The sequence below is a fragment of the Sinocyclocheilus rhinocerous genome, unplaced genomic scaffold (genome assembly GCF_001515625.1).
Source record: "Sinocyclocheilus rhinocerous isolate Xijiao unplaced genomic scaffold, SAMN03320098_v1.1 scaffold1065, whole genome shotgun sequence".
NCBI lineage: Eukaryota > Metazoa > Chordata > Actinopteri > Cypriniformes > Cyprinidae > Sinocyclocheilus > Sinocyclocheilus rhinocerous.
In genome coordinates this window covers 1,305,438-1,320,885 of record NW_015628720.1, presented here as the reverse complement: position 1 = coordinate 1,320,885, position 15,448 = coordinate 1,305,438, and the positions used below count along the sequence as shown (strand labels likewise).

The 15,448-nt window shown below is 34.8% G+C and overlaps 1 protein-coding gene across 2 annotated transcripts in view; it reads left to right on the top strand.

Moving 5' to 3' along the window:
- LOC107738346 (copine-7-like) overlaps positions 1-15,448 on the top strand; it is a 64,923-nt gene that overhangs the window by 35,431 nt on the left and 14,044 nt on the right. For both annotated transcript variants that reach the window (XM_016550092.1, XM_016550091.1), the window contains one exon: positions 14,475-14,529. In XM_016550092.1, the coding sequence (XP_016405578.1) occupies positions 14,475-14,529 (55 nt within the window). The remainder of the gene's footprint in view (positions 1-14,474; positions 14,530-15,448) is intronic.

Here is a 15,448-nt window from a genome sequence, read left to right as displayed (position 1 = left end):
AGTTCCACAATTAGTTCTGGTACTATGAAAAGGTTCCCGCGGTGCGAAAGGCCCTAATGAGACGCACTCTCTGACAGCAAATGGCACTAATGAACAGGGTTGCCAGGTTTTTCGCAATAAAACTAGTCCAATCGCTTTTCGAGGGGGTTCCCCTGTAAAAATCGCATTCGGGGGGTAAAATACACGTATTTCGGCAGGGATATTCCAGTAAAATTCGCATTCCAGGGGCTAAATATCACGTTATTGGGGTCGCTTCAACCCGCGGACATGAACAACAACCCGCGGCAACAGTGTTAAAGTAAGGTTAGCCCAATTCCGCAGGAAAACCGCGGACTTGTCAACACTGCTTATTAACCGACCACAATATAGCGTCTCCTTGGTTACCGCTGTAAACAAAGCAGAGCTGCGCTTTATACGAGAAGAAAATGCCATTGCCATCGAAACTTTTCTCAAGACAGTATCCTTCAGTGATACATTAATATAACCCCAGAAATGTAATGCATTTTTGTACTTATTTTACTGTTATTTTCGGGATCTACTGGGACAGTGATAAAGATCGCGATCGACGGGTTGGCGACCACTGCTGTAAGTTGATGAGTTGATGAGTTTTCCTCTAACTGGCAACCTGGGGTGTTGAAATACTATTGGGTAAATTGGCAGTAGGCGGAATCACACAGACCAAAACAAAAACAGACATTCCGACACTGAACAAACATTTCAAAGTAGAATAACTCCCTGAAGCATTGTTTTGTTTTTTTGGAGAAAGTGTGAATGAAATGGAACTTTCGGAAAAGTATCTGCAAACATGGTATTTTTATGCTTTAGTACAGCCAAAAAAATTGAATACAGCACCTTTAAGCTTTTCCAGCCCCCTATTTTTTATTTATTCATTTTTTTTAATTCTATTTTTCTACTAACACTAGTTTAACAGCAAGCATTTTATGTATACAATAAATTACAATTTATGTATAACAATTAAATAAAACAACACTTTACAACACAATCTTTTTTTCCATAAATATCAACTGGAATATATGAAACTGCTCACAGTTTAATACCCATGACATAAGTGAAAAAGCATGGCTGCTTCTGAAATCACATACTTTCTCAGTAGGTACTTCTTTTAAATCAGTAATTACTTTGCAACCGTTAAAAAATATGATCTATATAGTGTGAATGTGAATATAATTAGGACATGCAACATTTCTCATGTTGTCATTGTCATGTGACCTACCATTCGATGCACACTTCAGAATCCAGAAGTCATCAGAGTTCTTTTCACCTGCTGTTTTATAAATACTGTGAATTCAGTCTCTTTTCACATGCTGTCATTAACCTACTATATAATGGGGAAGTATGTGATTTTGGATGCAATCTGTGAGGTCGACCATTTTAAATGGTGAAATAACAGATTTAATTTAGGCTTTTGATCAGGCATAAACATTTATCAACACACATACATAGAGCCCATCAAATATGGTACTGTAAACAAAGCAGAGCTGCGCTTTATACGGAGAAGAAAATGCCATTTCCATCGAAACTTTTCTCAAGACAGTTCCCTTCAGTGATACATTAATATAACCCCAGAAATGTAATGCATTTTTGTACTTATTTTACTGTTATTTTCGGGATCTACTGGGACAGTGATAAAGATCGCGATCGACGGGTTGGCGACCACTGCTGTAAGTTGATGAGTTGATGAGTTTTCCTCTAACTGGCAACCTGGGGTGTTGAAATACTATTGGGTAAATTGGCAGTAGGCGGAATCACACAGACCAAAACAAAAACAGACATTCCGACACTGAACAAACATTTCAAAGTAGAATAACTCCCTGAAGCATTGTTTTGTTTTTTTGGAGAAAGTGTGAATGAAATGGAACTTTCGGAAAAGTATCTGCAAACATGGTATTTTTATGCTTTAGTACAGCCAAAAAAATTGAATACAGCACCTTTAAGCTTTTCCAGCCCCCTATTTTTTATTTATTCATTTTTTTTAATTCTATTTTTCTACTAACACTAGTTTAACAGCAAGCATTTTATGTATACAATAAATTACAATTTATGTATAACAATTAAATAAAACAACACTTTACAACACAATCTTTTTTTCCATAAATATCAACTGGAATATATGAAACTGCTCACAGTTTAATACCCATGACATAAGTGAAAAAGCATGGCTGCTTCTGAAATCACATACTTTCTCAGTAGGTACTTCTTTTAAATCAGTAATTACTTTGCAACCGTTAAAAAATATGATCTATATAGTGTGAATGTGAATATAATTAGGACATGCAACATTTCTCATGTTGTCATTGTCATGTGATCTACCATTCGATGCACACTTCAGAATCCAGAAGTCATCAGAGTTCTTTTCACCTGCTGTTTTATAAATACTGTGAATTCAGTCTCTTTTCACATGCTGTCATTATATTATATAGTGGGGAAGTATGTGATTTTGGATGCAGTCTGTGAGGTCGACCATTTTAAATGATGAAATAACAGATTTAATTTAGGCTTTTAATCAGGCATAAACATTTATCAACACACATACATAGAGCCCATCAAATATGGTAAACAGTAGCTTTACTGGACTTGTTTGAGAACAAATCTTATAGCAGAAACATTCTTGTGTGACAGACAAAAACAACCATTATTGCTTTTCGCATATCAAGTAAGCACATTTGAGCTTCTGTTTAGCAAATTTGATGTCCTCTATGTATGTGTGTTGATCAGGGTTTATAAAAGCTTTCATATAAAGCAATCATGTCTCTTCAGAAGGTTTGGATTAAATCAATTTATATGGATTACTGTTGTCTTTTTGTACTGTTTAATGTGCAAAGGTTTTCAATGGATGTACATAAAGCATGAGAGAATATAAAAAATATATTTACTTGTGTTTTGAAGATGAATGAAAGCCTGATGGGTTTGGAACAACATGAGGTTGAACAAATGATGACAGAATTTTCATTTTTGGACGAACTATTGGTTTAAGATAGCACTACTGTAGTATATGGTATTTGCTGAAGGATGCTTGAAGTTCAACTGGGTCGTACACCTACGCTGTGTGGGTTCCCTGATCAGGCTGAGAGGGTGTGTTACTCATCATCACACATCAGGTGATCGCTTGAAGTTAAAAACAGGATGGATGTGATCATACAAGTGAGATGGTGTGGGCTTTGTTTTTTTTAAAAATAGAAATAATAAAAAATAAATAGTAGACTGGTAGGGTTAGGGTTAGAATAAGTTGATATGTACTTGCAAAGTTACTTATAGTCAGTAGAATGTCTGCTGGGAGACCATGACAATAAAGAGCTAGCAGATATTAAGCAAACAGTCTACTAATATTATAAAGAGAGTGAGTAGACATGTAGGTGCAACATTACTTATTGTCAACAGAATGTTCACAAGGGACCATCAAAATAAAGTGTTACCAAATTCTCTATTGTGTATACGTAGTATTCGTATCCGTATATAATATCCACAAGTACAAAAACATACTTTTTGTATTTTTGTTAGATGCTGAAATTAGTAGACTGGTAGGAGTAGGGTTAGAATAAGTTGACATGTACTTGCAAAGTTACTTATAGTCAGTAGAATGTCTGCTGGGAGACCATGACAATAAAGAGCTAGCAGATATTAAGCAAACAGTCTACTAATATTATAATGAGAGTGAGTAGACATGTAGGTGCAACATTACTTATTGTCAACAGAATGTTCACAAGGGACCATCAAAATAAAGTGTTACCAAATTCTCTATTGTGTATACGTAGTATTCGTATCCGTATATAATATCCACAAGTACAAAAACATACTTTTTGTATTTTTGTTAGATGCTGAAATGTACAGTAAGGACACACTGTCAGCATAAACATAACACATTTACATTACACAATCCAATGCACAAGTTTGTCCAACATGATCTCATGAGTATTGATATGTATTTTGCATAATGTTTGGTTCTACCATATATACATTACTTACATTTGTATAGACAATAAAAAGTACAAAATCGATATATTGACAGCTAAATTGCAAATAATTTATGAATGAAAATGTTTCCAGTCGTACAAAAACATACTGTAATTGAGCCTAATGTGATTTTCCAAAAACATTGCCTAAATATTTGGCTATTGCTTAACAATAGCCGACACAGCCTGTGATGTCCTCTGAAAAGGACATTGTTTCTGAACATTGTTCACCAATGGATCCTCTGCAGTGAATGGGTGCCGTCAGAATAAGAGTCCAAACAGCTGATAAAAACATCACAGTAATCCACACCACTCCAGTCCATCAAACAAATCAATTACCAAGATGTTTTTAACTTCTGGCCAGAATACAAGCCTAGACCATCACAATGGTCTCTCCACTGAAAAAGTGTTGTTGTCTAAATTAAGAGAGAAATATGCACAGATCAAGCATTGTTTATAAGCAAAAACCATCCCAAATAGACCCAGTCCCAAAGTCATAATAATGGATATATTTCTTGCAAACACATAGCTTTTCACTTCACAAGACGTCAACTGATGGACTGGAGTGGTGTGGATTACTTGTGGATTATTGTGATGTTTTTATCAGCTGTTTGGACTCTCATTCTGACGGCACCCATTCACTGCAGAGGATCCATTGCTGAGCAAGTGATGTAATGATCAATTTATCCAAATCTGTTCTGATGAAGAAACAAACTCATGAGAGTGAGTACATTTTTATTTTTTGGGTGAACTATTCCTATAACACATGATAATGTTTGCATGCATTGTGATTGCAGAGATGGTGAAAAATGGTTTAATAATTTTATCTTATTTTATGTGGGGATAAAAAAATGTAGCTTTTATAGAAATGCGTGTGGAAATCTTTTTCTCTTGATATTCCTATAACCACAGCCACATTGACAGATACACCTGGCTTTGGGGGGATATTCATCCCACTGCTTTTTTCTGATAATGGTAGTGAAAATAAGAGGATATTGATTTCACTTTGCCTGCTTAATGCATCCTCTTGGTGGGCAGAGAAAATGGCAGAGAGAGAGAATTTACAAAATGGATGTTGTCTTTTACATGTGGTAAATCTCTATCAGATAATATCTAAAATGAAAGTAACCACTGCGACCTAATCATATATTAATTAAGATTTATAATTCAAATACTGATTTGTTTGTGTCTGAGCATGTGCATTCTTTCTCTGCAAGCCAGTAATTGTGTTTAAAACACTTTGGTAGCATGACTCACTTACAGGTGGAAAAACAGTTAACTCCGCTCAACATGCTCGGCTTATTACTGGTGCATGTATTGTTGCAGTTGTTTGAATGAGTTGTCAGAGTCAGTGTGACTTTGGCAAGCAGCGTCATGACTAATTTTTCTTTGTTGCTGCTGTATGGCTTCCTGCAGGTTGTCCTTTTGGGCTTTTGTTAAAAGCAGGATTAGGCCTTTTCCTCGTCTCGGAGGAGACGCTGGACGGTGGTGGCAGTCTGACTGCCCTCATTAGATTCTGCTGGAGATGTGCTGATGTGATCTCTCTGAGGAGCCGTGAAAATAAAAAAGACAATTTTCTCCTAGTGTACTGACGTGAAAGGGAGAGAGCAAGAAAAGAGCTTGTTTTTCGTAATTGTGCAGCTTTTAGAACTATTTGTGCCTCTGTGGATGGAGAAATAGATGTTCTCCAACTATACAGCAAAAACCATTTAAAAAATATATTTCAAAATATACAAAAAATGGCCAAAAATATATTTGCTAAAATATGCTTTCAAAGTATAATTACATACATACATTTTCTGCTAATACATTTTTTGGCTTTTTTTTTTTTTTGTATATTTTTGAAAATAGATTTATACATTTAAAAGATATAAAAAAAAAAATACAAAACATATATTTGCCTGAATATGTTTCAAAATATATTTACGTAAATATATTTTCTATCAATATATTTTTTGGCCATTTTTTGTATATTTTTGAAATATGAAAATATATTTTAAATGTATAAATCTATTTTTTAAAAGCATTTATTTTGCCTTCTATATTTTTCAGTCCAAGAAAATGCATTTGCATATGTCTCATTGGAAGAAAAACTTGATTTGTCGTCTATAACATGGAAACATATAATACATTTGAATAAACTTCATCAAGGACATCATTTAAAATGCTCCAATATTGCAATATATAAAAATATTAAGCATCATTAAATCATTATAAATCTATTTTTGATTTCTAGTAGGCCACCCACATTTGTATTTAGCCTAAATGTAGGCTACTGTAAAACTGGAAATGTATTTTCTTGCCCCTGAAATACATTCAAACTGAAACTAAACTTCATCAAGGACATCATTTAAAATGCTCCAATATTGCAATATATAAAAATATTAAGCATCATTAAATCATTATAAATCTACTTTTGATTTCTAGTAGGCCTGTATTTTCTTGCCCCTGAAATACATTCAAACTGAAACAAAATATATTTTCTATTTGAAAAATATATTTAATTAAGCATCACTGTTTGCAACATATATTTATTTGAGATTTGTTGGCTGAATCTACCTATTTGATTTTTTGAAACTTGCAATGAAGCTAAAGTTTGAAATCAAGTTGCTGAATGAGATTAAGAATGCAAGTAAATGAAATAAGTAAATGGAATATGACTGAACAATATGGATGCACCTCTTGTGACACAGTTTTACAGAGGCCTATGAGTAAGCTGAATGCATTTGGGAAGCTGAGAATGCACTATTTTTTTTTACTCATTTGAAAAGCAGTTGGCAGAGAGGGAAGAAGTCACAGTTGTCGGAACAGCTTGCCTCGCAATCACGGATGTGTGAATGTTTAGCATGTCAGGCATCATTGTATTATACATATAAATCATCCTGATGGATTCAGCACATCAGAAAATTCTTTTGGAGTGCAGGGAAGGCTCAGGAGCATGAAAAGGATTTTATATTTTATATTTTGAATTTATATTCTTAAAATTAAGTGTACAGGTGTGACTTTGTGACTGTATGGTGAAAAATGAACATATTTCCGATCAGGGTTATTATCATTAGATAAAACTGAAACCTTTAAAAAATGACTTGAAATAAAATAAACTAAAAAAAAAAGAATTATAAAAAATAGTTTAGCTAATTGCCAAGACAACTCATTTTGTTTAGTTTAAGCTGAAGTACTTAAATAAACTAAACTTAAAAACTAAAAGTTAATAAAAACTATATAGGCCTATACATAAAAAAAAACGAATGCAAATGGCTATAATAGTATATTAGTAATACTAAAATAACACTTTACGGCTACGTTTCAGTTATGTGATTGATTAGGGCTGTGGTTGCTTAGCAACAGATTTATACAATTTTGAAATTCCAAAGCCTAGATCCGCTGACCCATTTCAGCAACGAATTTGAAAAATAACACTCATGTCCCTCTTCTCATGAAGAACAAATTTGCCTCTTTGACCAATCGTAACCATGTTTTGGATTTTCTGCTTTCTGGGTTTTTGGTAGAATGTTTAAAAATCTAAAAATGCACCAAATTTGCATGCATGCTCATTGGAGCAGAAACTGGATGTAGGATATATTACTAAATTGCAAATGAACGAAAGGGCAAGCAGCAGCAGAGAATGAAATCTGAATCCAAGATTAGAAATATATTTAAAATTTTTCTTCAGGGGATATTAGAGTTTAGATATTGTCTAGCGACATGTGAAAATTAGTGACATTTTGGAGACCATGTGGTGTTGACCCATTTAAAATACAGATTGTCATCAAATTTGATACTTATCTGCCAATCTTACAGACATAATGTTTCTGTAACCCACCTGCCAAGTTTTTAGTGTCAGTAAATTAAGCTTGAAATGTCATGTCTATAAAGCCCTTTTAAAATTCTTTCTGCTTAGAGGCAAAAAAGAAAATGATAGCTCAACTCCAAGCACTTACAGTATTTCTTCAGTTTGTGACTCCATTAAACTATCAGTTCACCAAAAAATAAAAATGCTTTCATTTACTCACTTTCATTTGGTTTCAAATCCGTATTATTTTCCTTCTCTTTTTTTCTTGAGAATACACAGACGTTAGATGTTTGAGAGCTACAGTGAAACTTGAGAGCTACGGCTATCATATGGCTTCAGAAGACTTGGTATATAGACTAATGTGCAGATTTTCCTAGAGATAAAGAATTACTTGCACAGTCTTCCATATGAACAGTTATTGTTCATTTCATATGTTATTTTGCAATCTTTGCTTCATTTTGCAAAGTTAGTGTAGTTTATGTCTAACACAATAATTGAATATGTGATGTTAGATTTTTACTTCATTATATACACACACATCAACAATGTGTGTGTATATAATAAAAGAAAAAGGTATTGAAGTACACTTATTTTTTTATTATTATTAAAGTACAGTTATTGTCTAAGGTTGTCTCCTTAGGTTGTGTATCTACCTAAAAATAATAATTAATAAAAACTTGATAAACTTTGTCATATAAACAATGGGCCCTATCATACACCCGGCGCAATGCAGCGGCAGGCGCGACGCAAGTGTTTTTTGCTAGTTTCAGCCCGACGCAGTTATCCTTTTTAACATCCAGCACCACGTTGTTTAAATAGCAAATGCATTTGCGCCCATCTGTTCACTTATGGGCGTGCTGGTCTGAAAATGAGGCGTGTTCAGGCGCATTGTTGGCGCGTTGCTATTTTGAGGCAGCTGAAAACGATTGACCAACCACAACCTGGTCTAAAGTCAATGGCGCACTACTGTATTTTCGTTATTATTTAAAGAGCGTGTTAGTAATATGCGCCTATAGGCGGTGGGTCCACAACGCACATACACTCTGTCTATTACACAGGGACGTGCAGCATCACACAAACATGCCAAATATTAAAAATGAAAGGATTACAATGTAAAAGATTATTACTGGCCTGTCAATCATCTTGTCACAGTTAACATCCTCCACATTGCATTTCATTTAACTTCCTACCATATTGGAGAGAAAAGAAGTAGCACACACCAGTCGTGGGTCTTTCATGCCGAGAACTCTGCTCATATTTTATGCATAATGATGCATTTAAAAGTTAACAACCATACGGATGTTTATAAAAGTTTACATTGCTGTTGCAGATGAAATATAACACAGATAATATTAAATAAATATTTTTTACCAGGTTAGCACTACTGTATTTTCGTTATTATTTAAAGAGCGTGTTAGTAATATGCGCCTATAGGCGGTGGGTCCACAACGCACATACACTCTGTCTATTACACAGGGACGTGCAGCATCACACAAACATGCCAAATATTAAAAATGAAAGGATTACAATGTAAAAGATTATTATTGTGTACGCTTCTACCTCGCACACGAGCAGCTCCGTTTCCTCTTTGGAGAAGCGTTCACTCTTTGTTCTTGCAAATTCCGCCATGTAAATAGCGAATCTGCCATGGTGCAACGCAACTGGCTTTTAAAGGGAAAAGGAGATGAGACTCTGATTGGTTTATTGCACGTTACGCCCAAAACACACCCATGACTCATTAAGAGAATAGGTACACTTTTATGCTGCGTCTCAATGTGCCTACTTATACTACACCCTTAAAGTATGTACTCTTTTGGTGAAGAAAAAGTACACACTTTTGAGTGTGTAGTAGAAGAGTAGGCAAGCTTTGGGACATACTATCACGTCACACAACTGCGTCTTTAATGGACGCTCTGTCGTTTTGGCATATTCTTTTCAACATACTATGCTTTGGGACACACTTATTCTAATCTCACATACTATTTAGGAGGGATAGTATGAACATTGAGACGCAGGGTTAGACCATGCGCCAGGCGTGCTGTTTTTTCTGTCGTTAAACTAGCAGAAGTGGATTCAGACATGCCCTAAGTGCACCTGCGCCACGTGCTACATCGTTAAAATAGGGCCCATAATCTTTCTTTCAATCATCCAAAAAGTGGACAATTTACTATGAAAATCACCTTTTTAAATGTGCCTATTTCATAGTATGACCCTTTTAAGTGTATTTTCCATGTAAATATGATTTGCGTGCCATTATTCAGCAAGTTGTAAAAAGCTCTTCTTAAAGTTGTTGATGCCTTTAAAAATTTACAGATTTTGGCAATCTTGTTTGGGTTTAGTTGTGTCTGAAATGGCTGGAAGTCGAGAATTGAAGAAGGATAGAACAGCTGTAATATTTGTCTCCATGTTATCTTCTCATGGGCGTATCTCAGTAATCACTCTTTTCTTCACTATGTTAAACAAATTATCACAGCCAAATAGCTCTCATTAACTTTAGCTAAAATGTGATTATGGAGATAGTGATTACATTATGTCAGTGATTAGTGTCTCTTCGTGGATCAGCTTGAAGGAACATTCTCTATAGCTGTCACAGCATGATGTCTTCAGGCAACCAAACATGTTAATGTGAGGAGAATCAGCTGAGCCACACATGGGTCCAGAGTTCTGTCCAATCGCAGGAAACCGAGCAGGATGTTTTTTTTTTAAACAGATTGCATTGATAATCCATATGCTTAAGAGTCACGGGATCTGCTGTGAGGATTGGTAGTGAGTATGGTTTATTTGATAATGTTTCATTTCTGGCTGTTTTAGAAACTGTGGGTTTAACATGTCTCTGTCAGTGTTCATTTTTGTATTATTGATATACTTTTATAGTTTTTGTTAATATTTTAAACTTTTAAGATTTTTAAAATATATTTTTGTTTTCATTTTAATTTTAGTTTAAATGTTAGTATTTTTTTGATTAGTTAAAATGTGTAATAGTTTTATGTTTTTTTTGTAAGTTTTAGTTTTTTGATTAGGCTTTTTTTATTTAGATTTAGTTATTTTAGTATGTAAACTAAATAAAAACGAGAAATGTTGCCTTAGAACTAGAAACTAGCTGAAGTAAAATAAATGTAAGTTTTTTAAAAATATTTTAGTTTAGTTTATTAGGTAACTTTAAAGCCTTTATATGTAATACAGTATTTATAATGCATTATACATAAAGATTATACATTTACTTAAAGGTGGGGTAAGCGATTTATGGTAGCCAATGCTGACATTTGAAATCACCAAAACAAACACGCCCCTACCCCAAAAGGGTCTCGCCCCTATTTTGATAGCTCCGCCCCACACATACGTACGCAACCCAGGCAATGATTAGTTCTGTGAAACAAAGCAAAACCAATGTTACACCGTGTCTACACCGGACGCGAGTGGCGCGGCGCGACAAAATACTATAGAACTCATTATAATCAGTGATGCAGGCTACACCATAGATATATATATATATATACATGTCTATGGTCTACACTGAATGCGGCGCGGTACGACAAATCCTCGACAGAAAACTGCTGCTGCATTCTATTCATGACGTATTGACACAAATTTCAAATGATTTTCAAAGGTCGCTTTGTCGCGTCCAGTGTAGACAGACTTTAGTTGTTGCGGCGCAGACACGGTGTTACTCACCTATCGAGAAGAAACAAAGCAACCTCAGCGTCCGATCGCAGGCCTTCCGCTCCTTGAGTTCTCTACAGCACTGGAAAGCTGATCCGATATTTACACGAGTCCTACTTCTTGCCTTAAGCCTTCTTTTGTTCCGCAGACGGTTTCCTCTTTTGTTTTTTATCCGCCATCTCTATCTGTCGCTCGGCTCGGCTTATGTCCGTCCTGTGCACTGAACGCTCTCTCCTCCACATCATGAGTAGACACGCCCCTTACTGCTGATTGGCTACAAGTTTGTTTTGCTAGTCGGCCCGAATCAGTTTTCTAAAGCGTTTTTGAAAAATCGCTGACCCCACCTTTAAACTACATGAAAAATGTAGAGCTCTGTTTTGTAGGACACACACATAGGAAAAGTTTGATGTACAGCAGAAATAATTCAACATTATGTTGAAATAACTTCATGTTATAGCGCAATACACAAGATTTGTGATGGTGTTCACTGATTAAAAAAATTTCCCCATCAATCTAAAAAAAGCTCCTCTGGAACACCATCAAATGTGGAATAAGATTAATAAAAAAAATTTTAAAATGCAAAATATTCTTACTTTAACTTAACTAAAAAAAAAAAGACTATTATACAATTAAAATATATGAAAATAGAATTCTAGTATAAGTCCTCGTTTAGATACCAGGTGAATGTATGTTGCTGTTCTTATATGTTCTCTGACACCAAAACATAAAAGCTAAGAATAATAGCTGATTAGAGACCCAGGCCTGGGTGAAGATGTAATTTAAGGTAATCAAAGGTCAATCTTTGAAAGGTCAGAGGTGAGAGTGGACTAAAAGTCCTTAGGGATGAGCTTGTTAAGAGCAGCAGAGACAATGATAATGATCTGAGATGACCATATCTGAAGTAGAAGGGCTCAGGTCACCTAATACTGGATAAAGACAAGTACATAAATCTCAAAATAACATAAATCTGATCTTTAAGGCAAATTTATGCCTTCAGGGGAGTGTGTGAAAGGCTCGGCTCGGCTAATGTCCGTCCTGTGCACTAAGCGCTCTCTCCTCCACATCACAAGTAGACACGCCCCTTACTGCTGATTGGCTACAAGTTTGTTTTGCTATTTGGCCTGAATCAGTTTTCTAAAGTGTTTTTGGAAAAATCGCTTACCCCACCTTTAATGCAAAAAATGCATGCATAATGCATTCTGGGAAATTGTGTTGTTGCACCCTGGTTCACAAAGGATAATTTATTTGATGAAATACTAAATACAAATCTATCTTTCTTATCAGTCTTCTCTTCTTTGGGCCTATAAAACCTTTAAACTTCAAAGACTTTTAGAACTTTTTGAAAAAATTCAAACGAGACTTTGTCAAGCATTCAAAGTTTGTCTTTCTTAGTTAAACATTAGTCATATGGAATTCTATGAAATTTTAATTCATTTTAATTCTTAATTTACTTTATTAAATACTTCCTTACATTCATATTCAATTAGCTATTCTGCTTCCTGTTTGCTACCTCACTTTAAATTCTACTCAGATTCAGCAACTGATTTGGAATTTAAATAATGTTCTCAATTCAGTTCTGAATGAGGAACGACCTTGCTGTGAATAAAAGCTCTGCGCACTCAGTTTAGTGGATTATTGCACTAGCTTTGTTCATTAATGCTATTTGCGTAAAGATACACACACTTGGCTCAACTGCAATTCCTTCAAATCACACCTCAGTTTTTGGAGCGAAAGAAAGTGGCATTGATTGGCCGGCATTAGTGGCCTCTGGTGACAGCTATCAGAATGGTGCTACCTCTTCTAGCTTTCATTAGCAAGTGAAAGACAAGCTCTGTGCCTGTGGTTATCGTGTTTCTCATGTCTCAGCTCTCTGCTGCACGCCTCTGTGCTTCTGACCCCATGATACCCTTCCTCTCTCCGTCACACGGCTGTGAGTTGTCGCCTGTTGCGTGATCAGCTGTGTGGATCTGCTGTCCTGCTGCGTCTGTGCCTTCCCATCTCCCTCTGGAGTCTCTTTCATCCCTCCAACACTCTCCATATATATGATGATCTTACACACACCTCTGGCCTCAGCAGTACACCATGTTCACCCTAGTGCCGTATTGATATTTGAGCCTTGTTTTGCTGGTGGGGTATTTGTTGATACTAAGCCCTGTGTGTGTGATTATGTGGAAGGGTTTGGATGAATGAAATATTTGAGAAAGGACCTAAGAGTTGCACATATAGAGTTTGGACAAAATAATGTAAACATCCATTACTGTAGGGGTTAAAGGGATAGTTCACCCGAAAATGAAAATGTTATAATTTACTCACCCCCAGGTTGTTCCAAACTTGCATGAGATTCTTTCTTCTGCTGAACACAAAAGAAGATTTTTTTGAAGACCGCTGGTAACCAAACAGTTGCTGTCATAGCTATTGAATTCTATAGTAATTTTTTCCATGCTATAAAATTCAATGGCCAACAACTGTTTGGTTCCCAGCATTCTTCAAAATATTTATTCTGCTGAACACAAACAAAGATATTTTGAAGAATTATAGTAACTGAACAGTTGCTGGTAGCCGTTGACTTACCAACATTCTTCAAAATATCTTTGTGTTCAGCAGAAGAAAGAGACTTATACAGGTTTGGAACGACTTGAGGGTGAGTAAATGTAAATGTGTTTTCATTGTCTGTATAGTATGTGTTTAGTTCAAGCCGTGGGTGAAATATACTTTCAAAAGTTTCAACTCATGAGAGCCTGTTTAGCAGGAGCGTTTGTAACCTTAACAGCCCAATTGTTTGGTGTGTTAATAGCAACAGACTTTACAATTATGACTATTAATTTAAGCAAAAAAAAAGTTTTCAAAAAAAACAATTCAAAACTATTCTAAATATATTTTAATTAGGCTGGAAGCTGTATTAAGTTCAAATGATGGTAAAACACTTTAATAAGGAAATATTGCCAATTTATGAGGTGTTCACATTATTTGCTCTTTTGCCCTTTTTTGTAGGTGTTTTTTTCCCCAATGTGTTGTTTTATTTACTAATGAATGTATTTATCTGATCCCAGTGACAAACGATTCTCTGCTTTGGGCTTTGGGGCAAGAATTCCACCTAATTATGAGGTAAAAGACCATTTTTTATACACTTTATGTAGATTCACGTGTGGTCCCTTGTGAGAAAAATAGTAGTACACATGTTCAACTAAATTGCAAGTATATTTACACACATGGCTTAAAAGTGTCAACAGAAATGACATTAAAGTATATTTTAGTGAATACATGCTTGTTAGTACATTTTGCAGTGCATACTAAAGTCTGTGTGAGAAGAATGAACAGATACACAGCGAATACAACCCCTTGTGAAAAAAGAAGTATCATTTAGCATACTTTTAAAAAGAGTACTTCTTACAGAAATAATATACTTTAAAAGAATATATGAGTGTGTATTGTTTCAAACTGGATATATTGTTTTTGGAGACTTAATTCCATGTTAATTGCATTTAATTAAATAAGAGTGTAATACAGTCTAAATTCATATTAAATGCTTAAGAGTGCTTTTGTACTTAAGTACATCTTTATGTAATTTCGTAATTCCTTCTATTGTTTACTTGATTGTGTACTGGTGAATGTACTGACAAGCATTTATGGTAAACTAAAATATACTTTAACTCATTTATATTGAAATGTGTGTGTCATGTATTTAAATAAATTTGTAATTACACATTTGTAATGATGCCGTTGCAATTTAGTACATAGTAATAAATGTAATATTGAAGTACATTAAAATTACAATCAAGTACTTTACATGTGCTTTAATATGCAAGTCAAATTTAAAGCATGGCAAAAGATTATTAAAACAAATTATAAAAAATGTACTTTAAAGTAAAACCTTTAATTTGACATGAATTATGTACTTAATTGGGTTACAGTCATTAAAGTGTTATTTCTTTAAGTACACTTAAGTGACCTTTAACTTCATTAAGATTGATATATGCAAACACACACACACACACACACACATATATATATATATATACACATA